General features: G+C 41.1%; 2 protein-coding genes across 3 annotated transcripts; one reads left to right on the forward strand and one right to left on the reverse strand.

Moving 5' to 3' along the window:
- Nucleotides 1-738: 738 nt before the first annotated feature.
- SDHA (succinate dehydrogenase complex subunit A, flavoprotein (Fp)) lies at nucleotides 739-16,057 on the reverse strand. Its single transcript, XM_014938557.1, has 15 exons — nucleotides 15,910-16,057; nucleotides 13,134-13,220; nucleotides 12,661-12,822; nucleotides 12,113-12,256; nucleotides 11,820-11,984; nucleotides 10,669-10,817; nucleotides 9,264-9,388; nucleotides 7,848-8,016; nucleotides 7,080-7,275; nucleotides 6,099-6,270; nucleotides 4,630-4,748; nucleotides 4,136-4,247; nucleotides 2,883-3,013; nucleotides 2,240-2,353; nucleotides 739-1,370 (listed from the first exon to the last, which is right to left on the reverse strand). Exons 1-15 carry the CDS (start codon nucleotides 15,973-15,975, stop codon nucleotides 1,284-1,286), a joined length of 1,998 nt encoding a protein of 665 aa, XP_014794043.1. The 5' UTR covers nucleotides 15,976-16,057; the 3' UTR covers nucleotides 739-1,283.
- Nucleotides 16,058-16,160: 103 nt separating this feature from the next.
- CCDC127 (coiled-coil domain containing 127) lies at nucleotides 16,161-21,027 on the forward strand. 2 transcript variants are annotated; one of them, XM_014938559.1, is made up of 3 exons: nucleotides 16,161-16,299; nucleotides 16,732-16,860; nucleotides 17,508-21,027. In XM_014938559.1, the coding sequence occupies exons 2-3, from the start codon at nucleotides 16,740-16,742 to the stop codon at nucleotides 18,179-18,181; spliced, it is 795 nt and encodes a 264-aa protein (XP_014794045.1). In that variant the 5' UTR covers nucleotides 16,161-16,299; nucleotides 16,732-16,739; the 3' UTR covers nucleotides 18,182-21,027. The 2 variants fall into 2 exon arrangements, with proteins under 2 accessions (XP_014794045.1, XP_014794044.1); XM_014938558.1 differs by lacking the exon at nucleotides 16,161-16,299 and adding an exon at nucleotides 16,310-16,339.
- The last annotated feature ends 154 nt before the right edge of the window (nucleotides 21,028-21,181 follow it).

A 21,181-nucleotide genomic window follows, 5' to 3' on the forward strand; every position in this document is an offset into this window, starting at 1 on the left:
GGGGGATCACCAGCGGGAGGAGTGGGAAGGGACAACGGGACCGCCCCGGACGGGCGTCAGGAGCGTCCATCACGGCGGAGGCCCCGCCGCGCCAATCGGTTGCCGGGCCCCGGCCGGGGGGAGGCAGCGACGGGAGACCCGCCTCAGCGGCCCGGCCGCGCCTGCGCGAGCGCCCGCCCCACCTCGCGCCTGAGGGAAACCCGCCTCACGGCGCCAAGGGCGGGTGGGAAGAAGGTATTAGCTTATTCTGCTTTATTGCCACTTATATCCTCCCTCCTTAACAGTCAGGGCTCCTTCAATTAAAGAAGCCAAGCAAGATAGAGTCCCTTTTCCCCTTCCTGCCCCCTGAGTCCCTGCTGCTGGGTACAGAAACGCTGCACAAGTGAAATACAGCATGTTCAGTTTTTCCAACCACCACCAGCAACATTCCAACATTTCAACATTTTTTCCAACATTTATTTTTTCCCAACAGCCACCATTCAGAAAAAATTAAAAAAATGCTCCATTCAATTGCAATCTGCACAGTTACAGTCCAGTCCTCTCTGAAATGCTGCTAGAAATGGCTCCTAGCCATGCCTGACAAGTTTTGTCTTGGCACTAAAGCTGGTAAATTTTAATATTTAGTTAAGTCTTCTGCAAAACCACCCCTTGGCTCCTCCAAGAGTAAAGACAGTCTAGGAAATACACAGACAGGACACATCACAAAAAGGGCTTCAGACATTCCAGAGCGAGCACAGATTAGTTATTAAGATTATATTCTGTTCATGGTATATTTTGGAGAAAGTACTGGAGTAGAAGTATTTTGTTTCCTTCAATAAAACAATGACAGTTTTTACAATTTTAGCTTTAGAAAAAAAACAAAGTTGTAATTATTAGTGCCTCATTTTCTTTCATATTACTTGCTTAATTTTAATTCCCCATATCAAATTCCCTATCTGCAATGCATTTCTTGTTCTTAAAACATGGAAATAACTATACATTCAAAATAAATGCGTTGCAATTATATACATAATAGCATATTCAAACAAATACAAGACTTCTAATCACTTTATTTAGACACATGTTGTGTTTTCCGTCAGTTTTGACAGATGGGTGGAAGCACATAAGCTGTCCCGCATTCCATTTTCAGAGTTGTACAGTAAGCCACAGCAGAATACAAGTTGGAGAAGAGTTTAGTTTGCATTTTCCAGTAATTGATAGTGACAACAATGTGCTCATTGCTTGTGCTATGCTTATGTACACTAACCCCCTCTGGGAGGGGACTGCAAGTTAAATGTAAGTTACTAGTATGAGCGAATAGCAGGTGGGACAGTTGAGCAGTCTTCTTCATTCAAAGTTCTGTCAATCACAGGTCTGTATTTCAAGGTAACCTAAAGTAAAAAGAGAATAAAGAACATTAAGACAAACCAACCTCTTGTATCTAAACAAGACAGCCTAGCTAACAGGAATGACCAAGTAACTGAATGACTTCATTCATATTAAGCTAATTTCTCCATTATACTTTTCCTTCCATATAAAATGAGCGGTTAGTAACCTACAGGGAACATTCAAATTCACCAAGTTACCACTGCCTGAATTCCTTAAAAACCAAAGCCTGGCCAAAAATGGTATCAGAAGATTACTACTTTAAGAAGGCCTTTTAGACAAAAAGTTTGGCTAAGATTGCTAGTTCCTAGATCTTTAAACTACAAAAGTCTTGGAGATAGACAACCCAGTTAGGAATCAGAACTGTGGCACTATCTTTCCATCCTCAGCAGTTATTCAACAAGTGAAGTGTTCTCACTTATCCTCAAGCTAGATTCAAGGAAGATGGAACTGGGGGAGAGAAAACGAAGAGGATTCAGAGAATGGCATGCAAAAAACAAACATTCAAGATTTTTAAGAGGTCAGATTTCAGTTTTTTCTTTGAAATACCATTAAAACTTTATACTAAACACCAACAACAGATTTTGCCACCATCAGAAGGAAAAAAAAGCCAAACAGCTTTGTACTAGCCTAATACAAGAGGAAAAACAATTCCAGCTCAAATCACAAAAATCACTTCACAAAGATCAACGGTAACTCCCCCAGTTATGCCTACTGCCCAACAACAGAATAGATGTTCGATTTTTTTTCCCCCCTCTAAGTACCCTAAACTGTATCAGGTACTTCAGACAGCGAATCATTTGCAGTATTATCATGATATGCTTAGCTGTCTGTTGACAGTGAGACCAACCCTCAAGTGTCAGGCTCAACGTACCTTCCCAGATGGGACATCCACATATGAAAGGGTGTGCTTTCTCCAGTGCTCTTCAAAGGGCTTCCGCTGCTGGCCTTGGAGTGGCTTAGAATAGTCAAACTCATCTATCCGTACCTAAAGAGAAAATTAAGTTAATAGAGACCAGAAATTACATCTGCAAATCACTTTACAACCACGATTAGTGGCATTCCAATTACAACTGTAACATAATGTGTCTCTTAATAACCAGCAAGCTTTATCTTAGCACTGCCCATGTAAAATTTTAAATACTGCGGCTTAACAAAGGCTTTAAGGTAATGTTCCTTACATAGGGCAATTATTCTGCTTGAAGTCCTGCTTGTGCATTCATGGCCTTATTATTACTGTAGACCTGGTTCAGACCTCTCTAATCATTCAGATGCACACGTGGAACAACTCTTCTCTGAGGATCATTACCCAATATTGCATGTATCGATCATTTTATACATAACAAATAAGAACAGATAAAACAGAGCAGATAGGACCTCAAACAAATACTACGCTATTCTTAACTCAAGACTCTGAAGACTGTACTTTGAAGAAATTCCAACTTTTAAATAATACATCCAAACACACATAACAAGGAAATTCAATCCTACATTCAGGTCACAAAAAATATTTATACCTTATAGTCCTCTCTGGCATGAGCACCACGGGACTCTTTGCGAGCCTCAGCACCATAAATGGTTTGCAGGGCACAAAGCATCAGGTTTTGCAGTTCAAGGGTCTCCACCAAGTCAGTGTTCCACACAATACCTAGTAAAATATTAAAATACCTTGGAAGATATTCTACAAACAAGTTATTCCTCAATTTACTTCTGTCTTATTGCTGATACTTAGAATTGAACTAGCCAGTGCTCTACCCACTGCAGTCACAGTACTCTGCAATACTGAATTACTCACTATTGCCAGCAAGGCTCAGTCACAATTCCTACACCTTAACAATTCTAATGAATCTTAGAAAAATTCAAGTAGTTCTACCAGGTGTCCCTGTTGTGTATGTACTGAGACAAAATTACTCTGTAGCTTCTGGCCTGCTTTATATCATACCTACAACTCAGTCCCTGTAAGTCATTTTGGATCACAAGATCTAGCTAGATGGCAGCTCTAAGTAGATCCGTAACAGATCCAAACAGGCCTTTCCCTTCCTTCCCACCCTCAGGGCAGGGGTGGGGGGAACCACAACAAACAACCACTAGTTTTACTAGGTGGTTCTTCATTTCAGTATCTCCAAGGTGGATCAAAGTTCACTTACACTTCATTTTGATCCCTACATTCTAAGCTATTGTAACACTTATCTTGATGCTTGGAGAGAGCTGCCCAAGGGAGCCAGTTCAACTTTCAGTGTTAGGATACATGCACAATAGTGGTAGTTGGAGAGAAACACACAGCATGAGTGGACAAAAGGTACATCATCAGATCTACTTCATTAAGCAAGTTCTCTTAAGATATACTGCAAGGCATGGCAGTATCTGTATGCAGCGCTATCTCCTCAGCTGGAGAATGAAGACCGAGTGTTCAGCCCAAGAACAGTCTTGCTACCTTTGTGCAACTCCTTGGCCTTTTCATGAGATACAAACAAATAAAGTTCATCTCAGTGTTTGAACACCTTCATGTCATATGCTGAGAGAACCAGCAGTTAGTACCTTATACAGATAATTCTGATTTTAGTCTCTGCTTCTTTGAAAGAAATAAGACCAAATACTTTACTCATTACCATGTTTAGCAAGTAGAGCTCTACAAGTTATTTTTAAAAGATCAAAAAATGGTCAAAGCTTTTAGCCAAAGTTTCAAGAAACACAAGGGTTTACAGAAGGACAAAATCCAGTTTTCTGATGAAGTACTGTGGCCAAGGTGTATTCTTTGCTATCAATTTACCTCTGTCAAATGTCTTCAGATGAGCCAGATCACCATAAATTCCGCTAAGTTTTTCACAGCCTTCTTGGAGTACAGAACCAGTACGAAATACAGCAGCATGGTTTTGCATTGTCTGTAAGATAGTAAAACAAAATCAGTTCCATATGCTGCATATGCCTATTATCCCACATAGCATTATCAGTTCGAACAGAGCTTGATATAGAGAGAGCTGTTTTGACTTCAAGTATGTTTTTTCTTCAGGCTCCAGACATTCTTCTGTTCACCGCAAATAGAGGAAAAGCCACTCTATAATAGACTGGGTAAACTATTCGAGAGGAATTATCATGAAAGGAAGAAGAAACTAACAAAACTGATACAGCCTTTCTGCCCACAGACAATCACACTGCTTTTACTTCTAAAACGCAAATCCTGAAGTGTACTTCACAAAGTCAGCAAACTTCCTCTGTTGCTGCCAGCTTCTCCCACCTCATACTTGAAAGCTTCACCAGGCTTACCTTCTGCATGTTAAGTCGCACTTCTGAAGTTCTTATGGTTCCATTAGCAAATCTTAATTTGTCAAGATTAGCAACTGACTCTTCACCAGCATTTGGTTTAATGGAGGGAACTGCTTCTCCTAATAAGAAAGTTTCAGTAAGTAGGTCAGGCTTGGTTTTGCTTTCTGGCAGTTTCATACACTAGGAACTACTAAAAGTCAGAGTTGACTAGAACACAACCTGTTTTCTTCCTCTGAGGTGCAGGTTAACTATAACTTGCCTGAATTCCCCCCAGTAGTATCCATACATTTAAGAATAGAGTTCTCATGGAATATATAAATCACATTCTTTCCTGTGACAGTTAGTAGGGAATTTATATGTTTGGCTAAATTCTGCTGTTAATTCCTTAAAAACAGCACTTGATGCAAATTCTTCTGATTTACAGAATAAGCTTGTGGTTCCTTACCACCGTATCCTATGCTTTCCTTGTCTCCTCACCCCCAAACCTGCCACCCTCTCTCGGACCTGTTAAGGGACCAGTCAGTAAGTTTGGCAGTTACACAGCAGCTCTGCATCTGATCTCTAATACTGGAATCCATCTGTTACTGGGTAACAAACCAAAGACAGCATCTTACCAACAGGTATCATCTCACGTGTAGTTTTGCGTTCAGACTATTAAAAACCTTCCTGCAACTTCAAACTCAAAGTAGTCACAGAAAGATCCTAATAAAAATTTGCACAAAGCCAGAGCCAATAGGCACCATTAGATCTAAGCTGATTCCATCAGGAACCACCACTCTGTGCACTTTGTGCAGTCAAACTGAAAAAAACAAAACATCTTATTCACTTGGACACTAAGCAATGAGCAACCAGATGACAACTATGGGCTTCACCTGCTCTGGCAATGTAACTGCCTCTTACAGTATTTTATGGGGGTTTCAAAGGGGTTTTTGTTTGTTTTGTCAGCTCATTAACTGTTGCTGAACCATATTATTTAAAAATAATATTCAGCAGTGGTAACACAGAAGGAATGAGATATTAAAAGATAGATACTAAAAATTGTATCACTTACACAAACAGTCCACTTTATAAATCAACAAGGTGGCAGCAAATTCCACTGTATAAAAATGCCAAGTGTAAAACAGACTACATTTTTATGTAGAAGACGGCAGTGCAGGATGTAGAGAAGTCAGTTTTCATATCCAATATTCTGTTTTGCTAATTTATGAAAAATCTCAACTGTTTTTACCAATAGCATTGACCCAATTCTAGTTTAAAAAAAGATCAACTCACACAGCAAGTGTCAGTCAAACGTGTGCCTAGCAAAGAACATGCCTATAAAAAGCATAAACAGGGATTTCTGCCTTTTTTAACACATGAAAGTCTATGTCTAGCATTCCGAGTTTGAATTACATAGCAACAATTCTTTATGATTTAATTTCTGCCCAGTAAAGACAAATGTCTCTTAAAAAAAAAAAAGTGAGACTTACCAGGCTTGCATGTCTCTGCAATAGTAAGGGCACAAGCACGACCAAAGACCACCAAATCGAGGAGTGAGTTTGCTCCAAGTCGATTTGCGCCATGGACAGATGCAGAGGCTGCTTCCCCACAAGCATATAAACCAGGTACCACTTTATCTTCACCATTCACGTGTGTAATCACCTGTCATTTCAGACAATTAATATTCATTTCTTAAACAATGTATATCAGTGCAAACCACCTTATTTGCAAAGGCCACATACACGTAAGGATGAAGCACAGTAGTGTAAAGTTTTCTCAAACTCTAAATTCATAAATACTTTAGTTCTAAAGGGCAAGTAGTAATACTATGCAAATACAGATAGCACTAAAACCTAAGATTTCTTTAGCTATGCTTATGAAGAGTACTCGGTTCCGTTTCATCAAAACTCTGCAGCGTCAGAAAAGCATAGGGAGAAAGCCTATCTGCGCATTTTTCTAAGGCAAAATTTTACATGAAAAAATTAACAAGTACAATACATTGAAATAGGAAAAATTCAGCTGACATCACCACACTGACCTCTAGTTAGGAGTTGGAGATATTTTCTTTAGTGTAGAGATTACATGAGGTACAGAGAATTAATATATATGTTAACTTGAGTTATAGATTGTAATAGAGCCCTAGTTTGATCTTCATTCAACTATTTTATTATCCTCAACTTGATAAACTGACAACTGTTTTCAAACACAACAGTAACTTCATTTTAGATGCTTCTTGGAACTCCCATCTCCAGACGGACTGGAACATGGTTCTGACGTTATTTACAACAACAAACCAGATTGAGTGTCTTAAGTGTGTATTTTAAGTACTGTGACATCATTATAATAATATAATTAATAATTTTATTCGTCATCCTTACATTTATGAAAACACTGTTAATGCTTTTTTTTAATATTTATGTAATTTCCTATTATTATGACAAAAGATACTGGAAGTGCTGTATACTACTTACCTGCCCTTTGTAGTTAGTAGGAATACCTCCCATATTATAATGCACAGTAGGCAGGACAGGAATAGGCTCTTTAGTGACATCAACTCCAGCAAATATCATAGCTGTTTCGGAAATGCCTGGGAGACGGGTTGCTAGCTGCTGTGGTGGTAAGTGGTGCAACTGCAAGTACACATGGTCTTTTTCAGGACCACAACCCCTACGAAATAAAAGATGAACATTGGAATACATAACAGGAATTCTGCAAACACCAGTAATACTTCTAATTCAATTTGTTTCATTTCTAAAAAAAAAATAAATTCAAAGGTCATCTTACAAAAACGCCAAGCATATTTGAAAAGACCATTGAACCTGGCTGAATTTAAGCATTTTTCACTTTCCAGCCTTCTTTTTACAATAATTTATAGTATTTAAGACTTTAAACCAATATATCTGTGGCAACATGTAAAAAATTAAGATAATTAGTCAAGAGAACAGAGCACTAGATTACTTCAATCATTTGCAGTAAAAGCATATACATGAAACTTGTTTGAGCAACTATCTCTAGATGCACCAAATTCAAACAGGAGAATCCTTACCATCCTGTGTTCCCTTTCAGTGTCATTAGGAATTAATAAGCAAAATTTCTGCCCTACATGCAGTATTCAGTTCACAGTTATTATAGCTCACGCCCGTGCATTATCAGGCATTTATCAAATGAACTACTGCACTGTATACAATTTGTATGATTAAGTATTTACTCTGCAGCTTCATTAAGAGTATTTAACTAACCTTCCTTCACGGATTTCTATGGTCATAGAACGAGACACCACATCCCTGGAAGCCAGATCCTTAGCAACAGGTGCATATCTCTCCATGAATCTTTCACCTTGACTGTTAATTAGAATACCTCCCTCTCCACGACATCCTTCTGTTATAAGGCAGCCAGCTCCATAGATACCTGTCAAGAAAGGAAGTACTATTAAACGAGAGATCCTCTAGACAGCTTCATAATCAGGATGACCAGGACTGACTAAACAAGGTCTTCCTAAAATAATGCAAATAAGTCACAGGGGTAGATTGTATTCCATCCTAATCCTACTGCTAGGAACTGCCACCCAAGACTGCTTGGAATCAAGTATTGTTACTCCTTTCAAACACTCTTCCAAAACAGCGAGCAAGTTGATTTGGAACACACACAATATCTAAAATATTAGAACTGGAAGAGATCTGCAACCATCAACATGTAAGGAGAATTTTACAAAGATTTTGTAGACCTTCAGAATTACTTTGTTCAAGATTTTGAGGTAAACCATAAGTCAATTATCTCAAGGCCAGTTTGTTCATCTTTGTTCTCTCTTCTCCTGTACTAAGGCAGTACAGAATGGCTTCAAATTGTCTAGAATGTCAGAGCTTACTCAGTTTTCTTTTCCTTTAGAGAAGGAAGGCCTATCTGTTTGCCTTTGGCGCTGGTCAGCAGAGAAAACAAAAACACTAACCAATATATGCACTTGATAACTATGTTAAAAGCTATAGAATTATCACACAAGCAATGAAGCTTCTTTGACCAGAAAAACCTTAGCCAAGTCAAATGAAAGTTGGATCTCTACGATATAACAACAGCAACATTGTAAAATTAAGTGAACAATTTAAAAAATTACCATTTATTGCAAGTTAAAAATAAGCATTTAATTATCTATCAAAAAACCCACTTTTTAGTTTGTGACTGTTGTTGTCCACAGTTTATATACCAATTCTGTGCTACAAAACCTTTACTTCAACTACCCCATTTCCACAGAAGATTCCAGTATATAATTCCCTAACATTTGCATCTATCCCATTGCTCCTGTACCCTTTAAAACCTTTAAAAAAAACCAAACCCTTTAAATTTTAAAGGCAAGAGGAAACATAAGCTTAAGAGGTGGCTTCAGCTTGGAATTCATAAAACCTGTTAGTATTGTAAAGACAGCACCTCAAAATATTCAAGACTGGTCTTTAAATTAGACCAGCTGAGACCTCTCATATTGTAAGCCTTACTCTCAGATTTATATTCAATAGCAGTTGCAAACAAGTCTGAACACCTGTCACAAGCAACTAATGAACCAATGAAATGCTGCAAAAAAAGTGCAAACTGACAAGCACATTTATAATAAAAAAACATCTGTTCAACTCATTAAAAATAACGTTGTATTACTTGATATGCTGTACCTGTAGGGTGAAACTGTACAAATTCTAAGTCCTGGCAAGGAAGACCAGCTCGTGTGACCATAGCAGTGCCATCACCCGTACTGGTATGAGCAGATGTACAACTGAAGTAAGTGCGGCCATACCCACTACAGAACACAAAAGTGAACAGAATTAGTGGGGGAGCAAAAAAAAAAAGTCACTAGAATGTATCAGTTAATGATCAGTTATGTATCAGTTGATGCAACAGTGGAAGTAGAGCAGAGGGTTAATAAGCAAGACACGTAAGGTTTGCCAACTCCTGTACTACGCTCAACCAAAAGAAAATAAGATTGGTATTGCTTGGTTATGCTCAACCATATTTGAAAAACAGCTGGTGACAAAGTCCAAGAAGAAGAGTAACAATTCCAAAGCAGGATATTTAAGTTAGTATCAGAAGCCTTTCTCTGAAATAACTTTTTTCCTGGCAAAGCTCTCTCAATCCAATACCATTAGACTTCATTCAAACTATTACTACCAGTTTTATCAAAAATAGCATATAACAAAGGTTTATATCCTCGATACAGCCCTGATTTTATATTCTTAGATTTCAAAACTCAGTTCTCTAAGATTAGGTATGACATATGAATTCTTATGACAGAAATAAACAGGTTAGCTTGAACATTGAGAACTTCCAGTTCTCCCAATTTCAGGACAAACTCTCAAATATCAATCTGCATATTGTATGTACCTCAAAGTACACAAGTAGGAAAACAGTCTCAGCTTTAAATCAAGCCAAGTTATGTAAGGCAATCAAACTAAGTATTTTTCTTTGATAGGTATATTTATAAATATTTTGCATACTGAAAAGGTAGGAGAAAGCCATAAGCAGCAGAAGACTAATGCATATGGTATTCTAATAAACACACAAACTTTTGCAACCAAGTGAAGCTGTTACACTTACGATAATTTCATCCTACAACAACTAGACTTATAATGTTATTATCTTAATGCAATAGATTCCCCAAAATTTTGATAAAAGCTGTTTCCTACAGGAAACTCAGAACCCTACAGACATGTGCACATGTTGGTAGCATTGCAACAATGTCTGCTTTAAACACCACGTTTTAAAAATCTAAGACCATTTGGACCATACATACTGCTCTCACACATTGCAACTTAATGTCATTGTTCTAGAACTCAAAGTTAGACCTCATACCAACTTTATACTTGGTCACAAAATTAGTATGCACCTTCTTTCAGATGAAATGACTGAATTCAGTTATATTGCTTTCGATCAACGTGGAGGGGGGGAGATGAGCATATAGATTATGTTTTGCAAGTCACCACTTCATCTCCACACTATGGATTCAAATACACTTACAAACACACAGACTTCCAACCAGTAGCACACTCAAGTTTCTATCCTTCATCATAAACATTACATTACCCAGTGGCAATGACAGTGTTTTTTGCTCTAAAACGATGTATAGTGCCATCTTCTATGCAAAGGGCAATAACACCACGACATTCTCCATTTTCCATAAGTAGGTCTAAGGCAAAATATTCAACGAAGTAGCTTGTATCGTATCTTAGAGACTGGAGGAAAATAAAAAAGGAACTTTAAGAAAAATCCAGAAACTGAAGTAACTTCTCTTCAAAACAGCCAACGTATATGGACTGTATATAAAACCTACCCCCATCAACTCTCAGTGAACCCAGTTTCCTCACAAATCCTTGTAAAAATTTGCTAATGAATCCATTCTAGGTTAGAGAGACACAAATAGTTACCAAACAACTTAATTCTGAGAAGTCACTGCTAGTCAGCGAGGCTTGTTATTTCCCTCTATATTTGGCAACGCTTTAGTCAGCTGTGGTGGTTGACACATGTACAAGCACGTTTTACTCAGCCTCTCACAGAGAAGCAGAATACATCTCCGGGAGCCTAGTGCACCAGCAGAAGCAGCGGGCATTAAGTCAAACATTCTTTCATGCCCTCAAGGATCAGACCAGTGTTTGGCAGCACTGAGTGTTTGTATTGCAGTAGCATATGTAGTGTTAACCTGAAGCAGAGCAATTAGCAAGCTACTAAGTAAATAAACATACATTACCCACTAGGTACTTAATTTCAGGTTTCAAGTAGCTCACTGCCATTTTAAAGTAACGAAATCTTTCTTCAATTATGGTTTGTAGAATTGATAGGAACAGATGCTGGAACACTAGTCACTTACTTGCCCTAGAGCAAGCTCAGAAATGCACAGTAGGTCTTCATGCATTTACACCTCCTGCTATCTCCCTGCTCCCTGACTGAAGATGAATGAAGGAAAACACTGCCTTGTACCACTTTTCAGAGATCCCCATACTGCATGCTCCTGACAGAAAACAAGCATCACCTAGGCTACATCCTTCCACACTGCATTAGGAAGGAAGGAAAAGCTAGAATTGTTATTAGTCATTCCCCTGGATTCCCCACTGACATGCAAACAGCTACACATTTTGCTTCTTTTTAATTCAAACTCTGGGGGAGGGGTAAAAAAAAGAATAAAAATCAGTAACTGCAAACACAAAACCCCAAACCAAGTTTACTTCGCAGCTGCTTACCCTGCCATACAGAGTATGTAATAGTGAGTGTCCAGTCCTGTCTGCAACACAACAGCATCTGTGAGCCTGTCCTCCTTTTCCAAACTGAAGACTCTGTCCACCAAACGCACGCTGATAGATTTTTCCTTCTTCAGTTCTGCTGAATGGCATCCCATAATTTTCCAGCTGTTGAATCCAAACGCAAGCATCAGAAACTCATACGCACAACAACACATTCCAAGTAAGGAGATCTCCTTGGAAGCTAGGCTGTGTTATAAACACTTAGAGCTGACATCTGTTCCATCAAGTCTCACCTCTATCACTGCAGCTGGGGCTTGCTCAGTCATGTAGTGTATGGCATCCTGGTCACCCAGCCAATCAGACCCCTTCACTGTGTCATAGAAATGCCACCTCCAGTTGTCATCCTCCATGTTTCCCAGAGCAGCGTTGATCCCTCCCTGAAAATGAAAATCCATTTTCCTGGAATTATATTACTGAAATACAGTTTTAGTATGTTTTCCTAATTTCTGTTAAAAATCAGATACCATTTATGCCTCTGTGTACAAGAAACACAGTAAGGTCAGATTTAACATGGCTGCCAAAAACCTGTGCCATTTATGTTTCCCAATGGCTGTTATCTTGTTCTGTTTTGTGTAACACAATGAACTGCAAAGTTACATGGAATGCAGTGAAAAAGCACTGAATAGAATCTAAATATATATTGCCCTCCAAAACAGTTTCAACTAAATATGCAGTATTTATAGAAGGAAGCAAGGCCTTGAAAGGTGAGTTCGTGTGCATATCCAAACCAGCTTTCTGACAGCTGGCATTTTTTAAACATTTGTTCTACCTCATTTCTTACCTGGGCAGCAACAGTGTGAGACCTGGTGGGAAACAGCTTGGTAACACATGCTGTATTAAACCCAGCTTCTGACAAACCAAATGCAGCCCGCAGACCTGCTCCTCCTGCACCCACAACTACTGCATCGAATTCATGGTCCACTACTGGATATTGTGTAGAAATCTGGAAAAAAAAATAAATCAGTTTGTTACGATGACAAGTATTTCAGGCTAGGTCAAACTTAAGTTTTGTGGAGACACAAGCAGTATAGGTTTAATGTTCTTAACAGACTCTTGCAGCGAACACTACATCTGTTATATGCTCTTGGGTGGAAGCCATCGTTAAAAAAAGCCATGCATTTCACCAACTCAATCTCACTGAGTATTTTAACAGATCACTCCACTAAAAGCCAAGTATCTGGTTGTTTCAGGTCTCTCAAGTATTATGTGTATTATATCTTAAGTAACAGATTGGATAAAGAAGTACAAACCTACCGAATCAGAAACCTTTGTTGAAGCATTTTTTTTCCCATAGACTGTGAAGTGCAAGTTGCGAGCAAGAGTCTGGCATGCTGCTGGCCACTGTGGAAAGAAATCAGGACAACTTTATAATGGAAAAAACGTTTCCACAGGGAAAACTTTCACCATTCTTGGCTACCCTACATTTGTAACAAACCTCTCCTGACCGCTTATACCACATATTCAAGAATATTCTATCTATGTTAGAGCTACACACAATGAACTTCTGGCTTTCCCAGATTCATACCCAAAAAAAAAAACACCACTCTGACTGCATGAGAGAAGAGCCTCCAAGTAACAAGGTGTCACAGACTATCTGTTATTCACTAACAGTAACCAGTCTCTCGGACCTATCTGCACCTGCACTAACGGAAGAATATGTTTGCAATTAATGCTGTAGTATTATTGCATTTTTTCCATAAGTAAACAAAGATGAAGACAACTTTATGGGAATCACAGAAATTAACAGAAGATACCTCTCATGTCAAGCAATCCTCAGAATTTGAATGATTTTGGATGGTCAAGAGTAACAAAGACCCGAAAAAATTAGGTGGTAGAGAAAGCTGTTCTGGCTCATCACTGCATCAAAAGCCAGAAATATTTTTCTTGTTCTCATTCTCTATTAATTAGTGGCCAATTTAAAGCCATCTGTTAATATCTAAATGAAGCACAAGGGCACAGTTTTCCCCCTTCTGTAATATTACTCCCTCCCCCCGGCATGTTCAAAAACAAAACAAAAAAAACCCCACCACTCAAACCTACCCACTATCCAGTCTTTGCTTTGATAGGTTAAAACAATCATAATTTTAATCTCTGCAGTATAAATCTCCAATTTCTTGGAACCTGGTATTCCTTTTTTACACCATTCAGAAAAATACACATACCTCAGCATATATGATTGATGAGACCAGCAACACAAAGCCATACTAGTGACCTGTGCAATGACATCAGCACTTCTCTAGTTGAAATATTTAGGATACAGTTGTCCTTTCCAGGAACTGTTATAGTCACAGCTGAATGCTAAAAAGCAGATCGTCTCTCCCTACCACTTCCAAATGTCCACCTCTTCCCCCATCGCTGAAGTAAACTACAGTACACTGTCCTCAACCTAGTTTTATCATCTCTTACACTAGTTCCCTCAAATTATCTTCTTGCGTAACAGCAAATCTAACTTGTCATCATATTTGCTAACACACTTCTGGTTTTTATAGCCATCTTTAAATAAGATCGGTCTTAACACCTATTCATAAGGACTTTTACTAGTACCTTCCTCCAAGCAGTTACTCTCCCCCTTCCACCAAAAAAACCCCTAAAGAGCTATAAACTGTGCTTATGCCCTAAAGCCCCAAAAGAAGTTGACCTAATTCCTTTATTCCCTCAGAGTAATCAGCCTGCTGCAATCTCCAACCAGAATTCTACCACAATGCCCTGCAACTAATGTCCTTTTAAAAAAACTTTGTTATTTTCTGAAGTCGTCACAAAGTTATCAAATATATTTTTCATCAAATGACTCAAGAAATAGATGATAAAAAAATAAAACCACACACACAACTGTTTAGAAAATTGTTTTATGAAAGTTTAGATGTGGAAAGAAAAGCAAAATTTTCAGAACTGCTATTCCCATCCACATACACTTTTTTGGTAAAGCTTGAAGTAAGCTAAATTTTGTTCTGAGGAAGTCTGAACAGAAGTCCACAGAGCAGACGGTGATGTTACACCAAATTTGAAGGAAAAAATGATCATACAAATCCTGAATTGTTATGCAACTACAAACATCGTGGCTCTTATGAAATTAAACCAGGGCTATTTCACTGCCATGTAAACATCATGACATGCTTTAAGCCTTTCCCCCCTCTCTCAATAGGCTGTCTTTTCTGCACTTGCTTTATAAGACAGGGACAACTACAGCTGCCTTTACAAGGTCCTTTGCCTGTGCGTTTGTTTTCATAATCCCAAACCTATTATGAAAGTGATGAGTCCGCTTCACCATGGAGGAAAAACAAGCCTTCCCTCAGGACTGCTTACAGATGAGCTAAAACAAAACTGTTTAAGCAGCATGCCCTGGAAACAACTGCTGGTCCCATTTAAGCGACAGGCAGATAAACACCAGCTTCCAGGCAGCTCCAGAAGGAGCCAGCAGTAAGCTTGCTACCCGGGCGCTGGGACGGGAAGGTGCTGCACCCCCCAGAGTCCTGAGGGCCTTTCCCCAGCACACCCCGGGCCCGCTGCCTTCCTGGGCCCCGCGGGGAGCCCGCCCACAGCCCAAGGCTACGGCGCTCGCTTCCCAGCCCGGGAGGAGCCGCCCGGCCGTGCCCACCACCAGTTACCACCCGGAGACCTGCCCCAAGGACGGCCCCGCTCCGCAGAACGGACCGCAGGGATCGAGCCCGCCGAGGGGGCCCACGCTCCCGGCTGCCCGGCTCCCGCAGCCCAGCCGCGACTCCCCGCCCCGCGGCGGCTGCTCCCCCGCCAAGGTCACGGGGGAGACAGCGGGTACGGGCCGCCGCCGGCCGCAGCCGCGCACCGAGCCGCGGGGGAGAAGGAGCCAGGAAGGGGCCAGACACCCTTCCTCGCCACGGCTGAGGGGAGGTGGTGCGGGACACACGCAGGGTCCCCGGGCCCAGCCGGCCCGTCTCCCTCCCGAAGCGGCTTTTCCGCGCCAGCCCGCCGGCCTGAGCGCTTCCCCTCCGCCGGGAGGCCGGCAGGAAGGCAGGGCAGGCCGGAGCGGAACGGGCCGAGGAGAGGCACTCACCGCCCGCGCCGCCGGCCGCAGCCAGCGCTTCGTCAAGCCCCGCGAAGCCGCGACCGCCACCGCCATTTCGCAGGGAGCCGGAGGGACGAGCGAGGGCGCAGGCGCGAGACGACCGCTAACGGCGCCGCCACCCGCAAGGCCCGGCGGGAGAGACCAATTGTGCTGGGGGGGGGACGGGGGGAGGAAGTCACAGGCTCAGTGCGCGCGTGCCTGCATGCGGGGTCCTTTTCCCTCCAGACTTCACCCTCCTCATCCTCATCCGAGCGTGCAGGACGGGGCTGAACGAACGAGAGCCCTTAGGACTCGAGTGAGACCGTTTGTTGTCCCCTCCGGGCTCTTCCCCTCTTTCCCGATGCGAATGGGCTGGCCCGAAGGGGGCGGGGCCGGCAGGTAAGTGACAGCGGCAGCGCTGGGCCCTGGCTGCGGGCTGGTAGGTGGCGGTCGCGCTCCGGGACAGCGAGCTGGGCTCTGCCCCTCCCCGGGCTGGCGGCGGGGCCGGGGCCGGGGCCGGGGCCTGCAGCGCGGAGGGACCTAGAGGCCTTGGGGGAGGCAGCGGTGACGGTGGCAACGACATCAGCTAACGTGCCGCTGGGGCGGGGAAGGGCGGTGGGCGGTAACGGGGGCCCGGGGCGACAGTTAGGGAGAAGGCCGGGGAGCTTCTGGCCGGGTCAGAGCGACTCCGTGCGAAGTTGCCGAGTGAGGGGGACCGGCGTCTGAGGGCCTCGGGCAGAAATAACTGTCCCAGCAGTTCGTTGTGGTGCAGTGAGAGGTGAGCCCTCTTCCTGCACAAGTAAGGCCGGGTGTCTCTCCTGTGCGTCTAAGGTGCCTTCATGAATAACTTAAATGACCCTCCCAACTGGAACATCCTGCCAAATCGGCGAGAGCCCGGGGATGAAGGCAGCAGATGGAACTACGCCTTGCTGGTCCCCATGCTGGGCTTGGCCGCCTTCCGTAAGTAGTGCCCAGGCCTGTCTGCTGGGGCTGGAGGGCCTGGCTGTGCCCAGGGGTCTCGCCCACCAGCCAAAGGGGATGCTCTGAGGCAGCACAGTGATACCCTGCCTAGGGATTTTCTTTGGTCTGCTCATTTATCATGTTATAAACAGTAAGCACAGTTTATAGTAGTAACGCAACTGCCATTTTTCACACATGGAATTGAATCCGTATTTACTAAGTTCCAGTTTACAAAATTCTTGCAGATGAGTGGGCATATGAAGTCCTGGAGACCCCAAAGGTAACGACCCAAAGGGACTGCTGATGTATATTTATTTCTCAGAGCGGTTCCTGCTTTGGAAACCTCCGGTTTGTTTCCCCATACCTTTATTTTCCTCCTTTAATCCAAGAAATATATGTATTAGTAATAAAAGATTAGGGGAGATTTTACTTCAAAGGAAAACACCATCATTTAGATTGACTTACTGTGAAACATGGACCCACTGAAATACATTTTGTGAGACATGTGAATAGGAATGAGTACCACTGGGGAGGGCCGGAACGAAAGCTTGTTACCACTTAATAGCTTCTTTAGAGACATAATTAATCATACTCATCAATGCTCTATGTTTTATACTCATGTCTGAAGTCTCATTTATATATGATAGGTTGGATCTGGACCAGAGAATGTCAAAAAGAAATAGAAAGAGAAAAAAAAGAATATTATAAAAAACATTCATCTTTACAAAAAGACCTGGAAGCCAAATACAGAGATACAATCACAGAAAATCGTCGCACGGTTGCTCACTTGGAGCTGGAGCTTGAAAAGGAACGCAACAGAACCCTGAGTTACCGTGAAGCCCTCGTGTCCCAGAGTCGCAAACTAGTAGAAGAAAGAAGGATGCTAGAACAGGAGCAGGAGAAGTTAGAGCGAGAAAAACAAGTCCTTTTGCGCTCAGGAGCAGCAGGTAACTTGTACCAGAGTTGTCTGGCAAAGGAAGAAGAGTGGCAAAAGAAAGCCAATATTTTACTAAGGGAATTTGAAGAAGGACTTAAAGAAAGACAGGACATCTACTGCAGTCTTGTTGTACCCAGAAGCCAGAGACTAGAAATAGAGAAAAATCTGCTAGTTAAAGCAGCAACTGATCCTGTTGCTATGGCTCTACACATGGAAAGTGGCTTAAAAGATATTTTCAAACATGATAACTACTGTGGCAATATGCTGAACAGAAACAAAAGTCAAAATGGAAGACTTATGTGGCTGTATCTGAGATACTGGGAACTAGCTATTGAACTACAGAAGTTCAAGAGGACAGAAAAGACCATGTTAGGAAAACAGTAATTAGGGGAACTAATGGGATTTCACGTGATCCATCATGCATAGTAGGGATAATCACAGTTGTAGTCTGAAGCTGTTAAATTCTCCTGCTGTGCTTCCGTTTCTCCTCCTTGTTGCACTTGTATTTGCATGGGACATGCAGTGTTGGTGCCTTTCCTTTCACTGTCTTAACACCAGATGCTCTGGTGAGCTATGCATGCTCTTAAACTCTGTGAGTGTGTTTGGATTGCAGACTGCTATGTAGTATAGAGATATGTCAACTTCCATAGGTATTAGAAGCAGCAAAACAGAACTACGTTTAGAGTGATATATCTGGCTGATGGTCATACTCCATCAACAGAGAAGGGTGATCTGTCTCCCCCAAGTGGGGTAGGGCATTGTGCTCCCTATCCCTGATGTTTTACATTATGTCTCAACACTATCTTTTTTGTTTGTTTAAGCAAGACTGATTTTGAAGCAGATACTTGGAAGAGACTGTGTGAGCAACATAAATGTATATATGTACATTTCTATAAATATATATGTGTGTGATTGTGTATAAATGTATGTATTAGTATTCTGAGGGGGGAATAGTATGATTATGTTTCAAATTACTCAGTCTTGCATTGTCTTCCAACTTCATACACAAATAGTACTTTATCACGGAAACATCCAAAAGATGTCAATTGAAATAATGCATAAAGGAACAGATTGATGAACGTCTCATTGGAGCTAGGAATTTGTGTTTGAATACCAGAGAGTATATAAACTCGAAGTTATAGTCTCATCATACTGGAGATATGTTAGGAATACTTAGGTTTTTCTTTCAGTCAAGGTTTGAGGCACCTAGCAGTGTGCCTCCATTATGGATGTCACCGTGCTGCTGCCTCTGCATCCCAGCGCATGGCCCAGTACCTGGTTGTCGTGCAGGAACCTCCTGCTGTGAGTTACAGCCGTTGTACCTGGCTCTGGTCCTTGGACAGGTCTGGTTTGTTACTCACAGATAGCAACCTACATGCAGCCTGCACTGGTAACCACTGCCTCCCTCCCTGACTGTCTCAGTTCTCCCAGAGCTGAAGTGTGCTTGTCCATGACTCTTAAATTTTGAGCTTAGGGCTCACCACTTCATGTACACATGACCAGTAAAAGCCTACAGATACACAAGTTTTGCAAACTTTTAAGAAAGAGGGCTTTTTACTTTAGTTAGCACAGTAAAATAAACAGATCTAGATATTAAAAAAATAATAATACCCCATTGCATTTCCATGCTTGAAGCCCCTAAAAACGTTGAGTACCTAAACGTTGAGAACCCTAAAAACTTTGGGTCCTTGTAGCAGTAGGAACCACCTTCTTTTCAATTGTGCCGTGTATTTTGGAGCATAACTTTTTTCTTCCTCCTTTCTGATGCAGCTTTAGACCTCAAAGGGGCAGTGTTTGCCCTTTTGTTTATAATATCCAGTCTTCTCTGTTACTTGACTTTAATTAGTGTTGCTAGGTTGTCAGATCTTTAATTAGCAATTCCTTATTTCCTGAGGGCTAGACTTGACAAACACATTTACTATAGGCAATCAGCTACTGCATGGCTCAGAAGCAATCCGGCTAAGTGAATGCTCATCCAAGTTTAACAGAGAACTCCAGCAGATTCATTTAGTCTAGGCACAGAAGACAGCAGATAAATCTTTTCAAGTAGTGTGTGTGACCTAACACAGTTACTCACCAAAAATATCTAACATGAAACAAAATTCTTAAAAAGAATATGTTTCCCAACTACTCAGTTTTCCAGTTGTGATTTTGCTCACCTTGGTGGTACTAATTATAATGTTGTTTTGATTTATTAGTCTCTTATGTACTGATTTTTTAATTTTTTTTTTTAAATAAAGTTGTAGTAGACAGACCTTAAAAAAAAAAAAAAGAAAAAGATACTGTCACAAACACCAGAAATGCCAAAATTTGGATGCCAAGAGTATGCAGGATGGGAGATGAGAAAGCAATTGAGTTACTACTCATCTGTGACAGCCTGAGCCAAGCTGCTGTAACTGGCCATATGCACATGCCCTAATTGCCCAGTAGAACAAATTAGCTTGAACAACTAATTACCATGTGTGTAATTCCTCCAGGATGTGGAAGGTGTCTGACCACACAGCTGTGGTGCATTTCATATGTACGTACAGACAGTTGAGCAACTTGGCTGACAAACAGTAGCCAGTGAATCAATGCCGATGTAGTTAAGACTCATGCCTTGACTTTGTACATATTCATGAGTTCTTAGTATTAAAAGATCACATATTTTATGCTTTTTCATGGTTGTCACTGACATCACTCAAAATGTTTAAAGAAAATGTGATCAAGAGGGTAAAAGACTTTTTTTTGGTATAAATATGTAAGTTGAAGCATCATATGCTCGATTGTACAGGGTTGGATGCAGAGTAATAAATGTTTGATACTTGCTTTCACTTCTTTAGGAGTGCCAATTATTTGTACAACTAATTGTTGAACTATTGTTCATGGACACTTTGCAGATCAGTATATTAAGACTGAAGAGTTAATTTGTTTTGAGGAGGATTTTTTAAAGTGTGTAACTGGTGTAGAAGCACCCTTCCTGTTAGTTTCTACAAAAACTCCTGTTTGCTGGTGTGTTAATTTTTGAAATACTCCGCTTTTTGTAGGTCATTATGTTGAAAGTTCTGTTGTGAGCTTTATTTTGCCCAACAGCTATTGTTCTGGGTTGGTTATTTGTTTGGAAATGCCCATGTATATGTAGAATGCAAGAATAATTTGTTTTCAAAATATTTAATGAACTTTTTTTTGGTTATGAAAATGGTCACTCACCTGTCAAACAATAACCATTAATAAAAATCCTTGCATATTTATGAACTGTTTTGTAACTTGGGCAAGGTGGGTGGGAGTGGGATTTGCTATTTTATTCCAACTTTCTGAGCAAATTGCACGATTTTAAGGTTTTACAAATTGGACAGTTTTTTAAATTGGCATGTAAAACTTTTGGTCTTTGTGCTGAGAAGAGAG

The sequence above is a fragment of the Calidris pugnax genome, unplaced genomic scaffold (assembly GCF_001431845.1).
Source record: "Calidris pugnax isolate Ruff unplaced genomic scaffold, ASM143184v1 scaffold13, whole genome shotgun sequence".
NCBI classification, from domain to species: domain Eukaryota; kingdom Metazoa; phylum Chordata; class Aves; order Charadriiformes; family Scolopacidae; genus Calidris; species Calidris pugnax.

Bases quoted from the DNA above. Each gene is read 5' to 3' on its own strand.
- SDHA (XM_014938557.1), bottom strand. From the start codon at position 15,975: ATGGCGGTGGCGGTCGCGGCTTCGCGGGGCTTGACGAAGCGCTGGCTG. The intron at 8,017-9,263 runs GTACAGCATATC...CTTTCTTGACAG, and splicing joins TGTACAGTTTCACCCTACAG to GTATCTATGGAGCTGGCTGC. The intron at 4,749-6,098 runs GTAAGTCTCACT...CTTTCTTATTAG, and splicing joins TGCAGAGACATGCAAGCCTG to GAGAAGCAGTTCCCTCCATT.
- CCDC127 (XM_014938559.1), top strand. From the start codon at position 16,740: ATGAATAACTTAAATGACCCTCCCAACTGGAACATCCTGCCAAATCGG. The intron at 16,861-17,507 runs GTAAGTAGTGCC...TATATATGATAG, and splicing joins GCTGGGCTTGGCCGCCTTCC to GTTGGATCTGGACCAGAGAA.